Source organism: Lynx canadensis, chromosome A2 (assembly GCF_007474595.2).
Source record: "Lynx canadensis isolate LIC74 chromosome A2, mLynCan4.pri.v2, whole genome shotgun sequence".
NCBI classification, from domain to species: domain Eukaryota; kingdom Metazoa; phylum Chordata; class Mammalia; order Carnivora; family Felidae; genus Lynx; species Lynx canadensis.
Genome location: NC_044304.2, coordinates 12,117,318 through 12,142,099, shown reverse-complemented (window position 1 = coordinate 12,142,099; position 24,782 = coordinate 12,117,318). Strand labels below are relative to the sequence as shown.

Here is a 24,782-nt window from a genome sequence, read left to right as displayed (position 1 = left end):
CCCAGGTGCCCCTTTGTAGTGTTTTTAAGTGACGATAAATTTTACCTATGTTAGTGATCTGGTCTGTATTGCAAATAACAAGGGATCTTTTTAAGGGAGAAGGGCTGTGATTTTGGTTTCGTTTTATTACACTTTAAAACAGGATTAAATCTTTGTTTTAGAGAAAGTTTCTTTTCTCTGCCCGCCTGAAACAGGCGTATACACATCGCAGTGCGTCTTTAGACTTCCAAATTCCAGTACTGTGGGAGTCCTCAGCCCTGGAGCTGGTGGCCCTCCTGTGTGGTGAAGGGACATGTGTGGAGTCTGACATGATTGAACTCCTCTTGTGCTCATGTGGGTCTTGTGTGATTACACACCTCTTGGAAAAATTATGCATTGCAAGATACCTCATCAGAAAAGGTTTATTTTTCACTCTGTTCAGCTTGGAAGTGACCTCAAAAAGAGCAGCCCATGTCACATCACTGCAGCCCTGGAAAGAGCAGGCCTGCGCCTGGCCACCTGAACGTAATTCTCTTGCATTCACAGGCGATGCACTTGGTGTACCGAGCCCTCGAGAAGGAGCCTGTGCCCTCTGTCCTGCCCCCCTCCCTCATCCCACCTTCCAAGAGAAAGAAGACCGTGTTCCCAGGAGCTGTGCCTGTCCTGCCCGCCAGCCCCCCGCCGAAAGACAGCCTCCGCTCCACCCCTTCCCACGGCAGTGTCAGCAGCCTGAACAGCACGGGAAGCTTGTCCCCCAAGCACAGTCTCAAACAAACACAGGTACAGTGTCTGCTTCTCAGGGTAGCCATTTGCACGTATAGAGTCCCAGCAAGATGTACCTTGCGAGCAAGTAACTTGCGACCCCCAAAAGGTAACATTTGTGATTATGTTTTTAACTGTCATACCTTTTTTAGTTTTTAATTTTTTTTTTTTATTTTGGAGAGAGTGTGCACGAGGCAGGGAGAGGGGCAGAGGGAGAGAAAGAGAATCTTAAGCAGGCTCCATGCTCAGCACCGAGATCCCACAACCCTGAGATCATGACCTGAGCTGAAATCAAGAGCCAGACACTCAAACTACTGAGCCACCCAGGCGGCCTTGGGATTACGTTTTTTAAAACAATGTTTTTGATTGGTACGTTAGTCTGTTTGAGTGTAATGGAGTCCCATAGGATAGGTGACCATGACAGATATCTACTTCTCACAGAAAATCTGGAGGCTGGGAAGTCCCAAGATCCAGGCACCGGCAGATTCGGTGTCTGATGAAAGTCCAGCTCCGGGTTCACGGATGGAATTTTCTTGCTGTGTCTTCACATGGTGGAAAGGGCGAGGGAGCTCTCTAGGGTCCTTTTTATAAAGGCCGTGATCTCATTCATGGGGCTCCACCGTCATGATCTAATCATCGTTCAAAGGCTCTACCTCATAATACCTTCTCATTGGGGGTAGGGTTTTAACACATGAGTTCTGGGGAGGGGTTGGGGCCCAAACATTCAGTCCGTTGCAACGGGGATGCAGAATTAAGTTTCTCATTCATTTGCACACAAATACCGCCCTTCCTCAGACACCCTCAGCTGGCTCCCACCTCTGGGCTCTCTCCTCGTGTCTCTGTCCCCCTTGCCTCAGGTAGCTCCTCTGCTGGGCGGTGTGTTCCCAGATCACACCCCAGCCCTTTGCTTCCTGAGGCTTCTGCTCACGGGGCACCTTATCGGGGGGGCCCTGGCGTGACCACAGCCAGCGTGCCCCGGGCTCTGTCCACGCTGCGTTGTAGATTTCCCACACCTGGCTTGATGTGTAGTTAATTGTGTATCCTCGGTCTCCTCCCCACCCCACCCCACCCCCACCCCACCTTAGCTTCATGAGAACAGTTAGTCCTTGGTTAGAATCTCAGTGTCGGAACAGTCTCAGGTGCTTGGATGCTCAGTGAGCCTGTTGAACAACCAGCCAGCGGCGGAGGCATCTGTCTCGTCAGGAGGACAGCATGGGGGCTCTGAGTCCCAGCGGGCAGCATCTCGTGTGTGAGAAAGACACATCTTGTTCTGGCAAATGCAGCACACCATCGAAGGCTCTTTTATAAAGAGGCACCTTTGAGATGATCTAAAACATGGAAGAACGTGGCCGTGAGTACATCCTGAGTCATGCCTTGCTCTCTGCCTCACTTGCGGCTTCGAAGGCGGAGCAGTGAAGGTGACAGGAAGAGGGCCAGCTAGCGCCGCCACGCAAGTTCAGATACGAACGATAAAAGTAGAAATGTGTTGTGTTGGTCTCGGCCTGTCAGTCAGTGGCGCTGTCGGCCAGGAGCGCCTGTGGCGCTCACTCGGGCCCCCGTGATTTGGGGCGAGCCCCCACGGACGCTTCTGGCCTGGAGGAGGTGTCTTTGTGGTTCTTGGTAGGATTGCAGAGTGCACCTACATTTCGCAACAACCATCCGGAAAATTTGAAGAAAGACGATTCATTGCTCACAGGTCCTGCAGAGTGCGTGTCACCCCCAGGGCCACCACAGCAAGGTCGTGGGTAGAGAGAGAGCTTGGGCACGGGACTCTGCCTCTCTCGGGGTCGAGGGTGGGGGCCTAGGGTTTCTCAGGCTCGCTCTTCATTGGTGAATTTAAAACATAAGAGTGGGAATGAAAGCAGGGGAAGGGAAAAGCAGGGTCACTCAGGCGGCCAGTTGTCTAGGTCACCCAGAGCTTTTTAGTGGGGACCGTCATGGGCTGGCCTGGCGCTTCCAGTTGTGTGGCTGGCAGTGTGTTTATATGAGATGGATGGTTTTGAAATGGGTGCCTCGGCAATCAAAAGCTTAATGACAGGCACTTAAATTACAATAAAGAAAACCCCAAATTGTCAGGCACTGAACGCTACAGAAATAGACGATCAGACAGTGATTCCTCTTGCACGTGACATCATTCTAAAATTAAGCATTCTGCCTGGTGGTGGTTGGGCGGGTGCGGTTGGTGGCTCATTTTCCAGGAGCTTGCTGCACCGAAGAGTAAGGGTCCCATCAGGGAGGGCCGAGGTGGTTTGGTCGGTTGGGGGTTGGGGGGGCTTCATACGTTCCCCGTCACTGCCACGGCCGTGTGGAGAGGCACAGGTGACGGGGCTTCCCCTCTGGTTGGTGAGTCTCACATGGCTGTCGGTCAACAAGCCCAGCATCCAGATGGTCCAGTGTGGGCACCTTCAGCTCAGCAAACCACCAGCCATGCCCAGCACTTTGTGGACATGCGCAGTGACCGTGGGACTAGCCTCTGCCCTCCTTGGGGAGATAGACGATAAGCATAACCATAAACTAAGGACGGTCAGATAGCTATGAGAAGCAGAACAGGGCCCAGCCTGGAAGCACTGAGGTGCTCCTGTAGGTGGGGTCAACTGGACGGTCACTGATGAGGTGACCTGAGCTGATCCCTGAATGACAAAAAGCCGTCGGAGGACTAGCATATGCCAGGGCTCTCAAGTGGGAACCTGTAGAAACAGGAAGAAGGATGGGGGTGGAGTTAAAGCAAGGGCCGAGGCTGGTAACTTGGACCCGCGTGAGCTATTGTTTTCTAAGACAACCTAGCGCCTTGTGTCTGCAAAATTCTTGCCAAGAGTTCTTATTAATTACCGTAGGTTAGGTTAGTGGTAATAGGTTTTACTGACAAGGAAGCAGGTGGGGCCAAAGTTGCTGACAGGTGCAGACTGACTAGCCTTGTAACCCAGATCCATGGTGATCTGGTGACTCTCCCCGGATCCTGGGAGCGTGCTGCTGATTACCACTAGACCTGTTTTACCAGGGGCCTCTGTCAGGGTGGGGGAGGGAAGAAGACGTATGTCCCCTTCCCTAAGGATGAGGGCGCTGGTGGAATCACAGACATGAGATCGAGCAGTTCTGGGGACCCGCAGTCACCATGCTGTCCCCTCCTCTGCTTCTCTCACCTCCAGACTAATGCCACCAGGTCTTGTCCTCCCAGCCGGCTACGGGGTGTAGGCACTTCCAGCCAGCAGGGTCTGTTCCCCTTTACTGGGGCCTGTGGCTGCCAGACCAGCCCCTTCTGGGAGACCCAGCTCCGAGGAAAAGGCTGGGCATTGGAGTCTGGCCACCGACCTGCTCTGAGATCTCAGAAATCAGGCAGCAAGCCATTTTGTTTGCACACCGAACGTCAGGACTTTTGTCATCCCAGAGTGGTAACCTGTTGGGACCTGCGGAGCACAGAAACCGTTGTCCCCCTCAGCTCAGCCTGTCTGACCCACTGTTACTTCCTCTCTGGGTTGCTTGGCATCTGAGGTTTAGCTTGCTCCAGACACTGGATGTGAAGGCAGCAAACTTCTTCGCTAGAGATCCTTTACGTGCGTCTTTATGCCTCCCCTGGGGTGGCTTACAAAATTCATATAATGGGACGCGTAAAACGCAGGTCTCTGAACTCTTGCTGCCTGAGCCCTTGCTGTTTGAATTTGGCCCATGGATTCTGATAAATCCGTGGCAGGCTAAATCATTCTACTCCCTATCCGAAATCCTGGAACCGAAATGATACGGGTAATGTGGTGTCCCTTGCTTCCCACCCTTGCTTTCTGGATTCCCGGTGCTTGGGTCAGGATCCCACTGGATTTGGATAACGAGGGAGACCTGTTCAGAAAAAGCAGATAAGGAGGAACATCTCTAGAAAAACGGATAGAGGCACTGTGGAACTTGGTTCGGAGAGCACACCAAAGGTCAGAGGTGATGCGTCTGGAATTAGCGGTGGGAGGGGCCCTGGTGCTTCTGGATTAGGAGGTGCCCGGGCCCCGGTGAACCCTCAGTGGCATTTGCCTTCCTCACGTAGACTTGAGCAGGCGGTGTGAGGGGTCGCGCGTGCAGCGGGTGGCCAAGCCCCATGACTGCAGACATGATGCTACGCTGGGCTCTCAGATACTCAGCTCTGTCCGCCTGTGAGGGCCCTTGGGGGCGGTGGGGCTTTGCGGGTGGACGGCATGCTCGTCGGGGGCCCGGGCTCCTCAGCCAGCGCTAGGGGGCCCTGAGCACCTGCCTGTCTAGCAGATGCCATTTTCACACGGGCAGACGTGTTCACTGCCCATCAGTGCCAGGTGGGACACCTCACGGGGGGATCGCCATGTCATGGGGACAAAGGTTGGAGTACAGAATCCTCAACTGTGGGCATTGAGAATACTTCTGGCAGCTGCAGAGAAGTGTTTGCAGGCGGAAAACGAGAGGGCCAGGAAGGGCTGGTTGGTTCTCAGGAGGCCGTCCTTCTAGCGTGGACCGTCAGGAGGGTCTTGCCTGGCGCACTTGAAGTCCCCTCCCGGAAGGAGGTCATTGGCTTCCCTTCAAGTCCCTTTGGACCTGCTGGGTCTCTACGTCCCTCTGAATACAAGGAGAAGGGGGCTGTGCGATGGGGTGGGAGAGGTGCACGTTGGCCACCAGGCGAGACTGACCGAGTTGGTGTGCACTGCTCTTTGCCTCAGTTTCCCTGTTTAGAGAGTGGGGCTCCTGTCTGCCCTCTCGTTTCGTGGTGCTGCCCAAATGCACAGAGAGCATCCATCAGGAGCATGTGAAAGCCCTTTAATAGCGTGTGTTTATGGTTTATAGTCTAGAAGCTCTAGGCTAATGGTTTTGAAACCCCTTTCAGCCAACGGTGAGCTGGGTGGTGCCGGTTGCAGACAAGATGCGATTTGACGAGATATTCCTGAAGACCGACCTGGACCTGGATGGCTACGTGAGTGGCCAGGAGGTGAAGGAGATCTTCATGCACTCGGGCCTCACCCAGAACCTTCTAGCACACATATGGTAAGGATGGGTAGCTGGACGTCTGCTCCCTCTGGGCCTCCCTTGTGGAGGTGATGGCCACGGGTGGCTCCGAGGGGCCCTGAGGAAACAAGCTTTGTGCAGAAGGAAGGGCGGGTGACCTTCAGGGCTTGGGGGTCAGGGCCTCCACCTCTGCCTGTCACTTAATCCTCAGCAGGCTGAGGGGGGTGCCGAGTGAGGTACGAGTGTGAAGGCCCTTCCCCCGTATCCTGGGCATGTCAGCTCACTGCCTGTTTAGTCCCTCTGGAAAGCTGTGGGGTGATTTGCTTGAGTGTCTGGGGCGAGTTCTTGCTGGTTCTAGCAGGAGGCCCCGCCTTTGCCACAGCTATTCAGGGTGCAGACGCATGGCCCTGCCCCTCTGGGGCGAGTGTGTGGTACGTCTCCAGGGACTCTAGCAAAGCCACCCTGGGCAGCGGGGGCTGTGGCCGCCTTCCCTAGGAGGCCTGTGAAGGTCAGCGACTCCACTGCCGTCAGGGGGGTGAGTGGTCAACAGGACTCCGGTCCCCAGCCATGGGGACTGCCCCACCCTCACTTTCCTTCAGGGTGAACCAGAGCAGTCTTCCCAGTGCTGGGATGGCTCCTTTTGTAATTGGCCAGTGGTGAAAGTCACTTTCTAACTTTTGTCCTCAGGGCTTAGGGGGCTTCACTTGGGAGTCACAGGGAGGGAATTTCTGTATAATTCTGGAGAAGTGATCCTCTCCAAGCAAGAGCAGTGGCATTTTATTTTATTTTATTTTATTTTATTTTATTTTATTTTATTTTATTTATTTTTTTCTTTTAATTAATTTTTTTTTTAACGTTTATTTATTTTTGAGACAGAGAGAGACAGAGCATGAACGGGGGAGGGTCAGAGAGAGGGAGACACAGAATCCGAAACAGGCTCCAGGCTCCGAGCTTTCAGCCCAGAGCCTGACGCGGGGCTTGAACTCACGGACTGTGAGATCATGACCTGAGCCGAAGTCGGACACTTAACCGACTGAGCCACCCAGGCGCCCTATTTTATTTTTTTAATAGAATTTATTGTCGAGTTAATTAATGTACAGTGTATATACTGTGCTCTTGATTTTGGGGGTAGATTCCCATGATTCAACACCCAGTGCTCATCCCAACAAGTGCCCTCCTCGATGCCCATCACCCATTTTCCGCCCTCTCGCGCCCTCCCATCAACCCTCAGTTTGTTCTCTGTATTTAAGAATCTCTTATGGGTTTGCCTCCTTCTCTGTTTAAAACCGAACCATTTTTTCCCCTTCCCTTCCCCCATGATCCTCCATTCCACTAACGAGTGAGAACAGATAATGCCTGTCTTTCTCTGACTGACTTATTTTACTCAGCATAATACCCTCCAGTTCCATCCACGTTGCTGCAAATGGCCAGATTTCATTCTTTCTCGTTGCCAAGTAGTATTCCATTGTATATATAAACCACATCTTCTTTATCCATTCATCAGTTGACGGACATTTGGGCTCTTTCCATGATTTGGCTATTGTTGAGAGCGCTGCTATAAACATTGGGGTCCAAGTGCCCCTATGAATCAGCACTCCTGGATCCTTTGGATAAGCGCCTAGTAGAAGAGCAGTGACAGCACGTTACTCAGTAGCTTGTGGAAATAGCTGCCCTTGGCAAGAATTCATAGATGTCCACGTTGTGACGGGAGGCCCCGACCTGAGAGAACAGGCTCTCCCTTCACAAGTGTGTGACACCCAGAGTCAGTCACCAAAACAGCTAGTGGAGGCCGACTGCTTCCGACAGGTCAGGGGCAGTCATTCTCGGCCCCTTCAGATCTGGTGTCCCCTTTTAGAAACCGATAAAATGCGTGTGCCCTTTATCACCCTGAAGCGAACGTGCATGTGATTCAGAGGTAGCGATGCGGCGCCCCAATCGTAGTATAGGGACAGTCCCTCCACCTGCCAGTGACGCCACAACGTGGAAGCAACACGGTGAAATCACGAATACGCTTGGATTAAAAGAGGGAACGCATAAGGAGCAGAGGGGAAAGACAGAACGAGCAAGCTCTGGAATCACCGCTGGGAGAGTAAAAGGCCAGTCCGGATTTGTCTGCGGGGGTCCAGGGGGAGCGCAGATAGCACGCCCAGAGGGACGGCAGGGAGGAAAGAAGGACGGAGCCAGAACGCGCGTGTAGGCCTCCCCGGCTGGTGGCTGGCCGAGCACCCCGCCTGCAGGCCTCAGAGCCCACACTCCCTCAGAGACCGGGAGCAGGAGAGGGCTGGAGAGAAGAGGCCTCAGCCCAGGAGCAGCCGTGGGCGAGGCGAGGCGGCAGGACCGACGCTTACAGGCAGAATCCTCACACCTCGCCCTCAAACTGCGACAAAAATGAAGACGTTTGTAAACCAGCGCGTGTCAGTGATATTCAGTGGGGTCTCCGTGCTCCCCGTGGCCCTGTGCGTCGGTGTTTGGGCCCGAGTCTGCTCACCACGCCCAGCTCCTTGGCTACGAGTTAGAGAGGTGTCACGAGGTCACGACTGCAGTGGGAAGTGAGACCGCCTGCGCAGTGGCCAGGGTGAGACAGTTTTGCAGATGCGGAGGCCTTGTCCTACTGCGTGAGGCTTTCCTTCCCGTAACGGCCAGCTCCCCCATTACCGGGCTGGTTGTGAAGCTTCTCCCCCACCCCGGCTCCGCGGGAGCTCCACGTGCCGCCCGTCTACCAGGATGCCCAAAGGCCACGTGAGCAGGGCCCCTTAGCAGCGAGGGGCCGTCCGGTGCAGCACGGCCGCGGGTGGCCGTCCAGGCCCTAGCTCCTCGTGACGACGACCCAAAATGCTGCTGCTGTCATCCCCGTTGAAAACCAGCAGCTCAGGCTGCTCAGATAACCCAGGGCTGAGGGAACTTGCTGAAGATCCAAGGGTGCACGCTCGGGCCCAGCTTTCACTTCCACCAGAGCGGCTCCGTGCCGGACCCTCACTGTCTTCCGCACACACGCCATAAAGAACCGGTTGCATTTCTGGTAATTGTTGATGAGGCCTTCCCAAAGGCCCACCACCTCGGACTGTGGGGTGGGGTTCGGTGGTTCTCCAGCCAGGTGGGGCCCCCCTTCTTGTGCTGACGGCCCTCCTTAACCAGCCGTAGGGCCGGATGCCTGGGTGGCCGGTGGCGGGACTGCGGTCCTCGAGAGGGATGTTCAACAGAAAAGGAGTCGCGGCTGTGCCCCGCTGTTTGTGTTGTCACTGTTCGTTTTTTAAATGGAGGGGTTCTGTGATTTGTACTTCCCAGGCGGGGCTGAATTCTTGTCTCATGTCTAATTAGCATCCCGCCTTCTCCCAGGGCCCTGGCTGATACGAGGCAAACGGGGAAGTTAAGTAAAGACCAATTCGCATTAGCTATGTACTTCATTCAGCAGAAGGTCAGTAAAGGCATCGACCCCCCTCAGGTCCTCTCACCGGACATGGTCCCGCCCTCGGAGAGAGGCACTCCCATCCAGGTGAGTACCCCTGGCCACATCCCTGTCATGCTCCTGTGGCTTCCTGCAGCCTGCCACCAGGTGGCGGCAGTGGCCCATGTGAGCAGGCCAGTGCCCTGCTGTTGTAGCCTGCCTTCTCATGGCCCGGCCTTCACCAGGGGCTGGGGGTGGGGCTGGGCCACTGGGATAGTCTTCCAGCTGGGTTCTGGCACTTTTGCTACTTGCCCTAGTGAATTGGAGATTGTATCCCTCATACTAGCACCTGCTGGGTGGTGAGGTCAGCTTGTCAAAAAAAATTTTTTTTTTAAAGTTTTATTTTTAAGTAATCTCTACATCCAGTGCAGGGCTTGAACTCACAGCCCCAAGATCAAGAGTCACAGGCTACATCGACTAAGGGAGGCAGGCAACCCTCAGCTTGTCAATTTTTTTTTTTTAATTTTTTAATGTTTGTTTATTTTTGAGATGGAGACAGCACGAGTGGGGGAGGGGCAGAGAAAGAGGGAGACACAGAATCTGAAACAGGCTCCAGGCTCCGAGCTGTCAGCACCGAGCCCGACGCGGGGCTCGAACCCACAAACCGTGAGATCATGACCTGAGCCGAAGTCGGACGCTTCACCGACTGAGCCACCCAGGCGCCCCATCAGCTTGTCAAGTTTTAACCCTGTGTCTGAATTTGGTTCCAGGATGGTTCAAGTTCTCTTGGATCAGGGGAATTCACTGGTGTGAAGGAACTTGATGATATCAGTCAAGAGATTGCCCAGTTACAGAGGTGTGTTAAAGCTCCTTCCCCTCGGAATCTGGCCCTTACACAGGCCCCATCCCAGCTTGTTACCACAAGTACCACAGGCTTGTGAGGCACACAGGTCGGCTGTCAACAAGTTCATGCAGCAGAAGCGAAGCAGGGCACATTCCCCCGAGTTCCTGAATTGACTTAATGAGCTCGAGTGATGACATCCTCAGTTGGAGTCAGTCTGGGCTGTGGAATCTCAGGCAGGTTGTTGCTAGGTAGCCATAGGCCCTGCCCCCTGCCCTTAGGATGGGCCTTGATCCCCCTCAGCACGTAGAACGGCTGAGCCTCCGAGGGCAAGTTAATGGCTTAGGACCGACAGATAAACTGAGGGAGCCTTTGTGTCCAGGTCTCTGGCTCCTCTCTGTGCCTGCTGCCTCAGTCTCCCCACCTGTCAACAAGGGCTTTGGATGGGGTGTCTGTCCTCTCAAATCTGGCATGAAGAGATGCTTCCTCTTCAAAGCAGCATTCTCCCACCAGTTAGTTCTAGGAGAGGGAGGAGGGCCCAGGAAGCACCTGGCCCTCCATGGGCACAGTCAGCAGGGAGCGTTGAACCCTCCTCACCCCGGACACCACTCTGACTTCCTTTTTCCTCTGCTTGAGGGGCTCGAGTGGTCTCATTGGGAGCAGTGCCTCATCGTAGCCACGGACTCGCTGATGGGGGAGGGGATGATGTAGAGGGCACGATCCCTGAGGGTCATTCCTAGGGACCAGCTGAGCTGGGTTCCGTGGGTATGGACGGAATTGGGTGTTGAGAAGTCGGCGTGGAGAGAATACACCATGGCTGTAGTCCTGCTATCACTCATCTGTGCTTTTCCTGAATTCTTTTTCCGTGCCCAGAGAGAAATACTCCCTGGAACAGGACATTAGGGAAAAGGAAGAGGCAATCAGACAGAAAACCAACGAAGTACAGGTAAGAACAGCCTCACCCTGGGCAGATGGTCTTGTCCTGTGCAGGGCCTGCCTGTCAGTGGGGGCGGGGCAAGGGGAAGATAGCCCCGCCCTTGCACTTCTGAGTGAGGTTTCTACCTTTCTTATAACCATAGACAGGGGTTTCTTTCTTCTTTTCTTTTCTTTTCTTTTCTTTTCTTTTCTTTTCTTTTCTTTTCTTTTCTTTTTTTTCTTTTCTTTCTCTCTCTCTCTCTCTCTCTCTTTTCCATTGAGCTATATAATTCACATAACATAAAATTTGCTACTTTAGAATAAGTAGTTCATTGGTTTTTTGCATGTTTGGTGTGATCCTTAGCTGTCCCCTCTGTCTAGTTCCAGAACATTTCCATCACCCCCAAAGAAACCCCATGACGTGTAGTCCTCACACTCCATTGCCACTGCCCTCCCCACTCCCCACCCCGGCAACTACTGATCTGCTTTGTGTCTCCATGGACATACCTGCTCTGGACGTTCAACGTGAGGCCTTTTGTGTCTGGCTTTTTTCACTCGAGTCTCAGTTTCTGAGGCTCAGACAGTGGCTGCTAACCTGTTCTCGGACAGTCCCGCCTCCTGGAGCGTCTCCTAGCAGGTGGTGGTGACACAGAGACTGGGGGCCTGGCTGCCTGGGCTCAGACCCAGTTCTCTGTAGCTGTGTGACCTTGGGCAAGTTACTGAACATCTCTGGGTCTTGTACTGCATTGGTTACGAGCGGTCTGCTTTCCTGAGTTGTGGGGCTGGGAAACACAATCTGGCACCTGCTCAGGGCTCACTCGGGCCGCTTCCTGCTCTTCTCCATCATTTGAGCAGAGGGGAGTCTGCATCAGGAGCAAAGCCATCAGCACTGGGCAGCTACACTGTTGAAGAGACCTGGGTCCCCACGGTCTCCAGTCTGGGTGGATAGAGAAAGCCCTGCCACTGTGGGGACACTAGAGGTGGCTGTGGCGCCCTGTGGGTGAGGCCGAGTCATGCCGCAGGGACCGGCGTCCTCTGCTTGAGGACTCTGAGTGTTCTGAGCTCCGAGCTGTGGCCGGAGAGGAGCCTGGCGAGGTGGTCAGGACCCCAGCTCCGCCGTGTCTCACCTGAGTGACCTGGGCAGGTAGCTCGGCCTCCTGGCCTGCATCACCTCAGCTGGCCACGAGGCTCAGCGCGCGGGCTGCTCACGGAGCCGAGAGCAGGGGCTGGCTGCCGGGTGCGCTGCGAGAGTGGCCGGTTCTCTCTGGATCACCTCCTAGGGCGTGAACCCGAGCCGGGGGAAGTAAGTACCATCTGACTCAGTTGGGCTCTCAGGGTGCTGGAAGGCGCGTTCCGCCGATCTGTGGGAAATGCCGTCCGTCCTAGCCGTGGTCTGCGAGTGAGGTGGGGTGGGTGTGCCCACCCTGCCTCAGGACACTCATCAGTGCCTGCCGTGCAGTATCCAGACCCTTCTTTTCTGGCTTCTCACTCTGTGCATGTTGGCCGTGAGGACTAGGCCGTAGGTGGTCTCCTGGAATGTTTTGGATTGGAAAGCAGGGACTGGCCTGCCTCTGATATGAAGGGTTTTTTGCTCAAATGAGCTTCTTCAGCTACAAGACCACCTTGTAAGCAAAGTGACTTTCTCTGAATGTATGTACTTTCATCCTGTCATTTTATCCTCCCTCACATTTCTGATTTCCGCCCGTGTCTGATCCCCCAGACGTAGAGCCCACTCCCTGCCTCCATCATCTGTGTCACCTCACTCCATCTTTTTAGTCCTCTGGTGGAGCCGGCCTTGTCTTCCCTCCCGCCCGGGCCTGGGTGACATGGACGTGTGGCTGGTTCTGCCTTCCTATCGCGTCTGGGTTGCCATGAACATGCTTTGGTTTTTTATTCTGGTCCCTGAGGATCCCGGTGCTATAATGTCCTGTCGCTACCAAGGAAACCATCATGAGGTCTCTGGCGCCTGCTCTAGGTGATTCTGAGGAAGAAGTCGGGCCTGTGCAGAGACTTGTTCTGACATCCGGAGACGCTGTCCTCTGTGGTCTGTGGCAGGTGCGGCCAGGCTGCCTGGAGCCCTGGCTGGTGGGCTCCTACAGCCTTCGAGGTGCCGGGGTCCTTGTGTGCCCCGACAGCCCCCCAGAGCTGGGAGGGAGCCCTAAGCCAGCCAGACTGGCTGTTCTGTGGGGGCGTCGTCTGTAAGCAGGCCGGGCTGGGGCCCTGCTGTAGTGCTTGATGGCACAGACAGAATACTACGTATTTTTTGAAAGTTCCCCTGTGAAAACCAGGTTTGGTTGGGGTTCCTGCCACCTGTCCCCAGATGGGTCTGGCCGTGCCGGCTAGCACAGTCTGTGGGTCAGGGCCCCGCATGGAGTGCGAGTCCTTTGTCCTCAGCTGCTTAAGCAGCAGAAGCTTCAGCCCCCACAGCTCTGTTCCATTGTGCCCTTTCCCTGTCCTCCCGGAGTCTTTCACCTCTATTTCCATCGCTGTCCTTCTGGTGAGCACCCGTAGTGTCTGCCTGGTTTTTCCTTCCTTCCTTCCTTCCTTCCTTCCTTCCTTCCTTCCTTCCTTCCTTCCTCCCTTCCTCCCTTCCTCCCTTCCTCCCTTCCTCCCTTCCTCCCTTCCTCCCTTCCTTCCTTCCTTCCTTCCACCAAAATCAAGAGCTGGACGCTTAACCGACTACGCCACCCAAGTGCCCCAAGCATCTTTTCATGTGCTTATTGGCCATCTGTGTACCTTTTGAATAGACATTTCTATTCAGACCCTTTGACCATTATTAAATTTTTTTTTTTTTTTGTCTTTTGATAGCTGAGTTGTAAGAGTTCTTTATATTTTCTGGGTAGAATTTCTTCATCAGATATGTGATTTGCAAAAATTGTGGGTTGTCTTTTTACTTTCTTGATAGTGTCCTTTGAAGCACAAAAGCTTTAAATTTTGGTGAAGTCCAGTTTATTCCTTTTTTTTTTTTCTGCTCTTGCTTTTAATGTCTTACTTAAGAACTCATTGTCAAATTCAGGGTCACAAAGATTTTACCCCATGTTTTCTTCGTTATTTTTTAAAAAAATTTTTTTAAACGTTTATTTATTTTTGAGAGAGAGAGAGTGCGAGCAGGGGAGGGGCAGAGAGAGAGGGAGACACAGACTCCAAAGCAGGCTCCAGGCTCTGAGCCATCAGCACAGAGCCGGATGTGGGGCTCGAACTCACGAATCAAGAGATGGTGACCTGAGCCGAAGTCGGACGCTTAACCGACTGAGCCATTCAGGTGCCCCTACCTTATGTTTTCTTCTAAGATTTTATTGTTTTACCTCCTACATTCAGATCTTTGGTCTGTTTTGAGCTAATTTTGGCATATGGTGTGAGGTAGGGATCCAACTTTATTCTTTTGCATGTGGAGATCCAGTTGTCCCAGCACCATTTGTTGAAGAAACTGTTCTTTCCCTGTTGAACAAATGGCCTTGGCACCCTTGTTGACTATCACTTGGCCATTGATGTGTGGCTTTATTTCTGGACTCTGTTCTATCCCATTGTTCCACATGCATTTCTCTTTAGGTCAGTACTGTGCTGTCTTGATGACTATAGCTTTGTATAGGCATATGTCATTTTATCGTGCTTTACAGATTCTGTGTGTTTTGTTTTGTTTTTGTTTTACAAATTGAAGGTTTGTGGCAACTCTCCGTCAGGTGAATTTATCGGCACCATTTTCCCAGTAGCATTTGCTCACTTTGTGTCTCTGTGTCCCATTTTGGTAATTCTCGCAATCTTTCAATGTTTTTCGTTATTATTATATTTGTTATGGTGATCTGTGTTCAGAGATTATGACTCCCTGAAAGTTCAGGTGACGATTAGCATTTTTTAATAATAAAATATTTTTTAATTAAGGTGTGTACATTGTTTTTTAGACATACACTATTGCACACTTAAACTGTGGCGTAGAGTAAACATGCACTTGGGAACTCAAAAATTCATTTGACTCACTCTATTGCAACACGTGCTATATTGCAGTGATTTGGAACCAGACCCACAATATATCTGAGGTATGTCTGTAGTAAGTTTTAAAACTGAAAAGTAGAAGTTCTCCAACTTTTTTTCCTTCTCCTTCGAGATTGTTTTGGCGTTTCCAAATCCCTTGCATTTCCTTATGAATTTTGGCCTCAGCTTGTCCGTTTCTGTGCAGGAGCCAGCTGGGGATTCCAGGGGGGTTTGAATTAAGTCTGCAGGTTCTCTGGGTTATTTCTTGGTTCTCTTTGCTCAGACACCTCCCACATTCTGACCCCAGCTCCCATCCTGACCATGAGCTGGGTCTTCATCCCCACTGGGCTCTTGGATTCCCCTTCCTTTGTTACAGAATGAGGCTCAGATTCCTTGATGTTTCAGGCCACCACAGCAGGCCTGGCCCTCTTCCCTGCTCTGTGTCCTCTTCCTCCGTCACTTGTTGTTCCCTCAGATGTGGCAAACCTGTGTCTGGGACTCCCTACCACCATCCTCTTCCTTTCCCCAGACTTGAACACTGAAGTTCCACTTCTTGAATTCAAGGTCAGGGGCAGGGAGACTGAGGAAGAGAGGGCCTAGCTTCCCAGCATAATTCAGAGGTGGGTTTTGCCTGTCTAGAGTGGCGAGAGCCATGACATTTTCGTCCTCAAGGCAGAGAGGAGGCCCTGTGCCTGCTTTGGGTTTTCTCCTAAAATGGCACCAGCAAAGCCCCAGCCGGGTCGGCCCTGGGGATCGGCCTCACCGTCCCTGTCCTCCCTTACCCCCAAAGGTCCCCTCAAATCTTGCCTTTGCTTTGATTCTCACGGCCACCATCTCCTCGTGGCCCAGGTCCCCTCCCTGCTCCTTTTGTCGGTCTGTCAGAGATGTCGTCAGTTAGCTCCCACGAGGCCTTCCAGAAAGGTCGCGTGCGTGTTCTTTCCTTCCTGTTGGCACGAACGCCAGAATGCAGCATACGCACGTGCTTGGCCACGGGCTTCACGTTGTAACCCGAGTATGAGGTGCAGCTTCCTTTAGGGTACGAGCACGCCGTAAGTTGTGAGCCAGGCCCGCCTGGTGGGAATTTACTTGGTTCCCAGGTTTTGCTCCCACAGACTGCATGTTTTCACGTGCACCATACACCCCCAGGGTGCTCTTCCTAGGGGTGTCCTGGTCGGGTCTGAGGGTACCTTTACTGGCCGTCTGGGTAGATACTGCCGATTTGGAGCAACGTCAACAGTGGAGAATCATCCTGTCCCACGCTCATACTTGAACGTCCTGCGGGGGCTTCCTGCGTGGCCCTGCTTCCTTTTGCTGGAGCTGGAGCCCCACACCCCCTTCCCCACTTCCGTGCAGCGTCAGTCTGGTCTCCCTGTGCCCCCACCCCCCGCCCCGAGTCCACCCAGCAGCACCCGTACATTCTGTCGGTTCTGTTCCTCCCAGTTTGTTTGTGTTTGGGTGATGTCTCTCCCCTCCCCACCCCTGACCACATGTCACCGGATAGCTCTTCTTGGTGGGACCCAGCTACTCTCCCGGACCCTGGCCACTCTTAGGCCATCAGTAAATATTTGCCAAGGGACTTAGTGAGAGGTCACGCCACGGCCGCCAGCTGAGATGCACACATTTACAGCAAGTGTGCACAGGATGCCTGCTGAGCACAGGCTGACGGGCAGGGGCCAGTCTCGTAGGACATCCGGGGGGCGCTAGCCCAGGCTGAGACTGCTGTCTTGGACATGCTCCCCACCTCCCATGCTCAAGTACATCGACGCAACTCTTCCCTAGGAATTGCAAAATGACTTAGACCGGGAAACGAGCAGTTTGCAAGAGCTGGAAGCTCAGAAGCAGGACGCCCAAGACCGCCTCGACGAGATGGATCAGCAGAAGGCCAAGCTCCGAGACATGCTGAGCGACGTCAGGCAGAAGTGCCAGGACGAGACTCAGATGGTGAGTCTCACGCCCAGCACGGCGGGGGGGCTTCCTGTGGGCTTCTTCGGGCTCACGACGACCTGGAAACACAAGGCTGAGGCGTCCTACTGGTTTAATTGAGTTGTGGACATACCATTTGAAAAAGCATCGAGGCATCTGTGGCCTGACCTCAGTCTCACCCACCAAGTCATACAGTGAACAGCCCTGGTCCCCACTAACCTCGCCCTGGCTGGTGCCTCACAGCACCCCGGGGCCGGCATGCTCCTCCTCCGCCCCTGCCACCGTCTGCTGTCTTCACTGCTCATGATAAACCAGGGAGGCTGCAAGCTCAGCAGATTGAAAGCCCTCATCCCCTCCTCTGAGGCCTTGCACGGGGATGTTTAGCCCCTGGGAGACAGGTAGAAACTGCCTTTGCTTATCCCAGGCCTCAAAATTGACTTATCCCAAAATTGACTTTCTGTCAGTTCCATGGGCATTTGCACGTCTGCCTTGTTTCCTTCTGTTTTGTGAGTGGAGAGAGGGCCCTGGAAGGAAGCCCAGGTGTCCGGCCATCAGGCTGCTGTCTGCCTCACTGGGTCCGCTTGTTCCAATGATGTGAGTTAAGACTCCTCCTTTTGTCATATTTCATCTCATTTCAGATTTCCTCGTTGAAGACCCAAATCCAGTCTCAGGAATCTGACCTCAAGTCCCAGGAAGACGACCTGAACCGGGCCAAATCGGAGCTGAACCGATTGCAGCAGGAAGAAACCCAGCTGGAGCAGAGCATTCAGGCCGGGAAAGTTCAGCTGGAAACCATCATCAAGTCCCTGAAATCGACGCAGGACGAAATCAACCAGGTATCTCCCTGAGGGCGGGGCCTTGCCTCTGCTGGTGGCCGGGGGTCTTCTGGGGCCTTCTTGCGAGCGGAGCAGCTGCGGTGAGCTGTCACGTCGGGGTGTGTGACCAGCCTGCACAGAGGCCGCTTGTTACCTTGGCTCTCACCCAGCCCGTTTATGTCAGGCTCTCTTCTTAGAAGCTGTCGTCCTGGCCTGGAGGTCAAGCACCCAGCGTCCCGCAGCGTGTGCTCCGGCATCACGTTGACTTTGGCCTGCGGGCTGTTTGCTGTGCCTTGCTGTCCTTCCACTTCCCCACCTGGGCGCATGTCCTCTTTGGGGAATGGGCAGGGTCTGTGTGAGGACTTCAGTGGCTCCTTTGGAGAGAGTCTTGGGTGTAGAAATGCCCTCCCCAGCACGGTTCTCAGACCAGCGAGAGGGACAGAGTCCGAGACGTTTTCCAGCACCTCTCTGTCCCCGTGCCATCTGAGGACTGGCACATTGCTGAGGCCCCACCCTGTGATGAGCATCACCCCACGTGGGGCCCTGTTCCAGTTCTGCAGGCTGTCTGGGCACCCCATCCTTAGCCCGCTTTGGCGTGAAGGCCCTGGGGCCTGCAGCCGCTGCTCACCAGCAGAGGGCGGGCTTCCCTCCTGCTCCCCTGTATGTAACAGCCCAAGGCCTCCTTGCCGGCCCTTGGGTGTCCCATCGACAGACGGGCATGTGATGCTTGCCCTTGGCACTATTACAGTGGCCAGCTGAGCTTCCTCTCTTTTTTTTTTTTTTTTTTAAATTTTTTTTTTTTTCAACGTTTATTTATTTTTGGGACAGAGAGAGACAGAGCATGAACGGGGGAGGGGCAGAGAGAGAGGGAGACACAGAATCGGAAACAGGCTCCAGGCTCCGAGCCATCAGCCCAGAGCCCGACGCGGGGCTCGAACTCACGGACCGCGAGATCGTGACCTGGCTGAAGTCGGACGCTTAACCGACTGCGCCACCCAGGCGCCCTGAGAGCTTCCTCTCTTGACCGACTCGATCCCTTGCTCTTTTTGCCAGGTTGCAGACAATAGTTGATCGCAAACACGTACGCGGGATTTCATTCCCTGTGTTGTGTTTCATTGTTTCTTAGATCTGAGATTATCTTAGGTCTTTTCCATCTGAGCAATTGGAGTTTGTGTAACATAGATAGGATCCAAGCCATGCGCGTACGTTAGTAATAATAGTAATAGTGATGTTCACTGCCATGTATTAACGCCCACCCTTCCAGATGCTACAGGAGGTGTTTTACCCATCGCTTCCTGTGGTCCTTTTTGGAGAAGAGCTAACAGAGAGGTTAGGTCACTCGCCAGAGGTCACACAGTGTCTCACACAGGATGAGACAGTTAAGATAACATTCCTGGTCTGACTTCATAGATTGTCCTCCTTTCCCCGGCCTCACATCCCTATCCAGGACAAGGAGCAGTGGACAGGGTGATAAAACCCCATAAAGGGGAAATGTTTACTATCACTTGGAACAGATCGTGAACATGGATTTTTACCAATTTCAGTTCTTTTCAGAATTGACAGATGTTTGTTTGAACACAGGCCTCTCTCAGGGGTCAGGGATATAAAGAGGCCTCATGGGGCAGCGACAAGGACCTCGTGGTTTACAAGTCGTGTCACTTGGGATCCTCTACTGTGTAGGCGAGTAATTCAGTTCCCCATGTGAACGGAGTTGGACAACAGGGTTGGACGTTAGGAGAAAAAAAATCTCTCTCCTGATACCTTTCCCCTAAACCCCATGTGACGTCATCAATCTTTGTCGTGTAGGCAAGAAGCAAGCTGTCCCAGCTGCATGAAAGCCACCAAGAAGCCCACAGGACCCTGGAGCAGTATGACGAGGTGCTCGACGGGGCCCACGGCGCCAGCCTGACCAACTTAGCCGACCTGAGCGAAGCCATCTCCCTGACAGAGAGGGGCGGTTTTGGAGCCATGGTAAAGGTTGAATAAGCGTATTGCAGTCCTGGGATTAGGTCCCACGTTGGGATCAGAGAACGCCCTGCTTGCTGGATCCGGCACTCGCCAGCCTTGATTGTGTCCAAATGCAGGGTGTTTCTTGTTTTTGCTGCTGCTTTGCGTGTCCACACGGGCCCCGCAGCCCGGGGTACGTGGCTGTGCGCTATCCTTGTTTCCCGGACGAAGCCAAGGGTAGGCCTGAATCCTTTGTAAGACCAGTTTTTAAAGATACTTGTCTTCGGTGAGCCAGCCACCCGAATTCAGAGGGCTTTCCCAAACCTAACCAAAAGTGGATCAGGCTCACACATGTGAAACCCCACATCCTACTAGTTGGGGGCGGAGGGCGGGGCATGGGAGAAATGTGTGTGTGTGTGTCCGTGTTCCCACAAGGAGCACCTTGAAAACCAAATGTATTTGTGAAGATCAAGACAAATGACAGCCCTTTGAGGCACTGCTGTTTGCCCTGTGAACTGGCCCCTCTCCTGCACTTTGGGGTGTGCTGAAAACCTGGGCTCTTATGACCCCGGGGGCCTCGATCAAGTCCCAGGGTGCTGTGGACTCGGGCTGCTGACATCCAGCCGGTGTCCCTTTTTCCCCATATCATCACGTCCCCTTTTTCCTGCCAGCGCCCGCCCTTGTGGCCGAGCCCCAGCGTGTGCCATTTCCGCTTTAGCCTGGCCGATGACAGCATCTTTGTGCTCCTGACAGAGCCGATGGGATGCACTTGGTTTCGGTGGTTTCACTGTGCTCTGCTCCCAAAGCCTTTTGACCGCTCACCCCATGTTGCTGCCCCCTCGTTCGGGGCCACTCCTCTGAACTGTCTTGCTCCTGGCCCTGGGCTTTGTGGATTCCTTCTTCTTCCTGTAGTCACACAGCTTCTCTCTGTCTCTCTGTCTTTCTGTCTCTCTGTCTTTCTCAACTTGAGTCTTGGCTCTTCACGTTCATTTCTTGACCTGTTTCTTTCCTCAGTAGCCAAGTAGTCAGTCCTAAGAATTTATGGGGAAGCTTATACCTCCTTCCCCGAATCGCTTAGAAGATGCTGTTGGTGTCCTCATCTGTCTCCTGTCTTGGGCCCTCACTGCCTCCCTCTGCCGCTCACAGATTCCTTTTCCTCACGGAATTGTAAACGGGTGAATTCCGTATCTGCTCTTGAGCCCACCGTCAGCTTGATTGTCCGAGTTCAGACTACGACTGTCCACTCTTCGTTCGCTGGGTGAGACAGAACTGCCCGCTTGGCTGGCTGGCCGCTCAGTGTGTGCATTTCAGCTTCATGACCCTGATTTTACTTTTCCCGTCTGTCACTGGCCCCCTCGCACAGCTTTCCGCTTGCCCTCCTTCATCTTGGTTTGTGGAACAGCTTAAACCCTTTTGCAGGTTCGAATAAGATTGGTTTCCTGGATAAAAAGTTGGCAGTTTGCAAGTGGCCAGTGATTTTCCCTCCCCTCGCCCCCCACAGATTTTTCATCTTTTCCTCATTTCTGTTCATCTTGTGAGCGGGGCAAAGTTTACATGATAGGCAATTCATTCTGGAATGTCGATGTCAGATATGTTACATAGCAACTTGCAACCGGTGTCTGAAAAACTATATTTATCTTGTTGTACAAATACAGTTTTTAAAGCATTTTTCGGTTTGTTTCCTTTTCTTAATAAACACTTCGAAGAGGGCTTTTTGTTTACTCTTGAATGTTTCGAGACTGCTTCAGAGAGCAATTAGTTCTCTTTGAGGTGGGTGACAGTGAGGGGTTTAGTTCCCTGAGAATACTGTAATCAAAGAGGGGCATCCAGAAATTTCTACAGCTGGGCAGGTCTACTGAAGTCACTAACTTTAGTTTTCAGCTCATACCATGTTACTTTGTCCCAAAGACTGAGGCTTCTTAAAGCCAGATTTATTTCTTGTCTCTCATCCGACGATGATACTGGCCTCTGGCTCTTGAAGGCAGCACTCAACCAACCTGTCTAGTAGGAAAAGGCAATAAATCATCCCCGACTTCAGCCTCGCCAAGACCTTATCATGAAAGATTGGGTTGTCATCTCATCCAGCCCCACTGGCGTGCTGGAACCATTTTTATTGACTTTCCAGAGCTGATTATTAAATAGGAATTTTGTAACCTGATTGTTTAACTTTTGGTGACTTGAATTCAGCCACAGTGGGAGTATTTGCACCATGGGAATTGACAGGACGAAGCTGCCAATCAGGGCCTTTTTTTTTCCCCCCCAGAGAGCTGGTTCACCAGCACACCACTGCCCAACCCCTAGCTAAAGGGAAGGAGAGTCACAGAAACTCCTTTCAGAGTTGTCACATCTGTTTCTTAAGAAGTGCAGAACTCAGGACTAGTTACTGAACTCCACGTTCAAGGTATTTTACCTCTGCTAAGGGACCTGTCGTTTACCCCAGTGCTCGTCTGCCGCACCCGTGTCTCCCAAGTAGCAGGTGGCTCAGTTCTCATTGATAGGTGGTCAGTGGCATCTCTGTACCAGGGGAAGCCTAATTTTCTGCTCTGAATCTGTGAAATGGACTCAGAACCACTGGTGGTTACCTCACGTATGTGAATCCTGCTGGGGTCTTTTTAGGCTTCTCCTTGGAAGGGGAGGGAGCGATTGCTACCTTAGGCAAATAATTGCACCTGAGAAAGAGATCACAGACCTGGCTTTCAGTTCAGGGGGCTCACAGCCAAAGCGTCTAGAGTCACAGCCTCTTCTCTGCCATCGTCCACTGTTAGTTGGCAGGCTTCCAAGTGATGATTGAAAACATCAAAAAAAAAAACCCAAAAAAACACCAACTGGTAAATCAGTGCTAATTTCTAACTAAATAGAAGCTTTCGTTCTGAGACCAAGCTGTCATTCTTAATGTGCTACTGTATCCAGGACATCATCTCTCTTCTTCTGGGGTGAGATCCATTCCTTCCCCCAGGGTACAGCGTGAGAGGGTGATTTTCCGTCTTGGCTGCCCGGCTTCTTTAGATCAGGACACCCCCATCCTACTTATCTGTGTGTGAGAGGCCCGTCGGACGTCTGTTGGGCGACTGCAGCTCGCATGTTTGCACTGTGACGTCCTTACGGAGCCGCACGCTTCCACAGTATTTGCGATACTTACTTGCCTAAGAACCCGCTTGGTCTTCCCGCCTTGGGGAGGGAGACCTGTGGTTGGAGGCTCCAGGTAATGTTCCCCAGGTAAGAAAAATCATCCCGTGTTCATCAGAGGACAGGGGTGTTTGTCGTCCTTCAGGAGCCTGTGGCTTCCCATTGGCCCAGGGCCTCCGGGAGCCATCCCGCTTTCCGAAGTCAAAGCAGCACAGAGTGCTGGGGGCCTTGTCTGGAATCTTCCTCCGGCACCTTTGACGTCATGGCCCTGTGACCGTTGTCTGTATTTTTACGGAAGCCCCAGCTCTTTAATCATTTGGCTTTGGTCAGTTGGAATAATGGATGTTTGCCAGCCCCACGGGTGCCGACACACCTGCTGGGTTCAGTGAGGATGTTGTGCTTTTTCATATCACAGTGAAACCTTCGTGTTTTCACTGAGGGTGTGTCTTCATTAACCAAAATACACTCACTGTTTCTAAACGGAGTGGGCCTTGTTCCCGTGTAGGTTGTACCCCCTCACCCCCCAACACACACACATCGGGGCCATTTTCCACTATAAAAAAGTGCTCTTCAAAAGCAAATCGTCTTTTCTTCCGGCTTAAACGTGCTTGTTTGTTTCTAGAAATAAGCACTTTAAAACAAAATGCAAAGTGTTATATACGCTCTAGTAGTTCCAACTGCATAAGCAGCTCATTTCCTCCCAAGATGCAAATAGCCAGCGTGTTTCTTGGTGTGGAGACAGCATTTTAAAACATGCCCACTTAGCTATACGTTCTATGAGAAAAAGATGGTTGAGGGAGGCCACACTTTTGAATGAGGCCCAGGCTGTGGTTCTTGACTGGCTTGTTACGTTTTCCTTTGGACACTTCCAAAGATACCACTTTCTTCTGACTTTGTAATATCTTATTTTTGATTTCTAATCGTGATAAAACACACAGAACATAAAATCGTTCATCTTAACCATGCCTGAGTATATTCATGTGCAACTAGGCCCCAGAACGTTCTTCTGCTCATTAACCACTGACTCCCCAGTCCCTGGAACCCACTGTTCTACTTTCTGTCTCTGCAAACCTGACTCCTCTGGGGACCTCTTCTAAAGTGAGATCACACAGTCCTTGTCTTTTCGTGACTGGCTTGTTTCACTGAGCATCACGTCCTCAAGGCTAAACAATACTCCTGTGTATTTACCTACTGCATTCAGTGTATCTGTCCATCCATTGGTGGTGGTTTACATGACTGCCTTCCACTCAATGTTTAAATAAACTTTTAGTTCGCAAGAGTGGTGGATTTACAGAAAAACATAACAGGTCGTACGGAAAGTTCCCACATGCCCCACACTCCGCTCCCCCTGTCATTAACACCTTATCCTGTATATCTGTCACTGAATGAACTAGTGCTGACACGTTATGAAATGATGTCCATATTTCTTCAACGATTTTCTCAAAATGTTTATTCATTTTTGAGAGTGAGAATGGGGAGGGGCAGAGAGAGAAGGGGACAGAGGATCCGAAGAGGTCTCTGTGCTGAGTAGAGAGCCCAGTGTGGGGCTCGAACTCACAAACGGTGAGATCATGATCTGAGCCAGAAGTCGGACGCTGAACCGACTGAGCCACCCAGGTGCCCCATTTCAATGATTTTTTTAGTCATTCTCCGTAGGGTCCCACTGCTTGAAGGAGAAACATGCAAGTTGGGTATGGAATTCTGTACTTTGCTTTAAATTTGAAATAATAAAGTTCCTGTCCTGTCTCTTCACAAAATTACAGGACGATCCTTTCAAAAATAAAGCCTTGTTATTTAGCAACAATGCCCAAGAATTGCATCCGGATCCTTTCCAGACCGAAGACCCCTTCAAATCCGACCCATTTAAAGGAGCTGATCCCTTCAAAGGTATCTCTCTCGGTGCCCACTTAGTCATTGAAGGGCTGTTTACTTTGTGCCTGTTAGAGTTGTCCAATGACCAGAGTGGTTGGCCAGTAGCACCTTCTGGAATGGAGGGGGAAGTGAGTTCTTTGAGCCCCGTGGGTCACCAGAGTGTTGCACCTCGGCCTGGTCCACTGCGGAGCTGAGGTGTTAGAGTTGGGAGGGAAGAGCTGAGCTCCCAGCTTGCAGTGAGGTGCCCATGTTCACGGGCAGCTGGCTCCGCCCTCGACCTCTGCTCGCTTTGGTTCCCATC

General features: G+C 52.5%; 1 protein-coding gene across 9 annotated transcripts in view; it reads left to right on the top strand.

The window, feature by feature from the left end:
- EPS15L1 (epidermal growth factor receptor pathway substrate 15 like 1) overlaps positions 1 to 24,782 on the top strand; it is a 98,163-nt gene that overhangs the window by 40,378 nt on the left and 33,003 nt on the right. For all 9 annotated transcript variants that reach the window (XM_030303482.1, XM_030303447.1, XM_030303439.1 and 6 more), the window contains exons 9-17: positions 526 to 759; positions 5,570 to 5,727; positions 9,025 to 9,181; positions 9,844 to 9,929; positions 10,788 to 10,860; positions 16,578 to 16,739; positions 17,360 to 17,557; positions 19,343 to 19,507; positions 24,373 to 24,496. In XM_030303482.1, the coding sequence (XP_030159342.1) occupies positions 526 to 759; positions 5,570 to 5,727; positions 9,025 to 9,181; positions 9,844 to 9,929; positions 10,788 to 10,860; positions 16,578 to 16,739; positions 17,360 to 17,557; positions 19,343 to 19,507; positions 24,373 to 24,496 (1,357 nt within the window). The remainder of the gene's footprint in view (positions 1 to 525; positions 760 to 5,569; positions 5,728 to 9,024; positions 9,182 to 9,843; positions 9,930 to 10,787; positions 10,861 to 16,577; positions 16,740 to 17,359; positions 17,558 to 19,342; positions 19,508 to 24,372; positions 24,497 to 24,782) is intronic.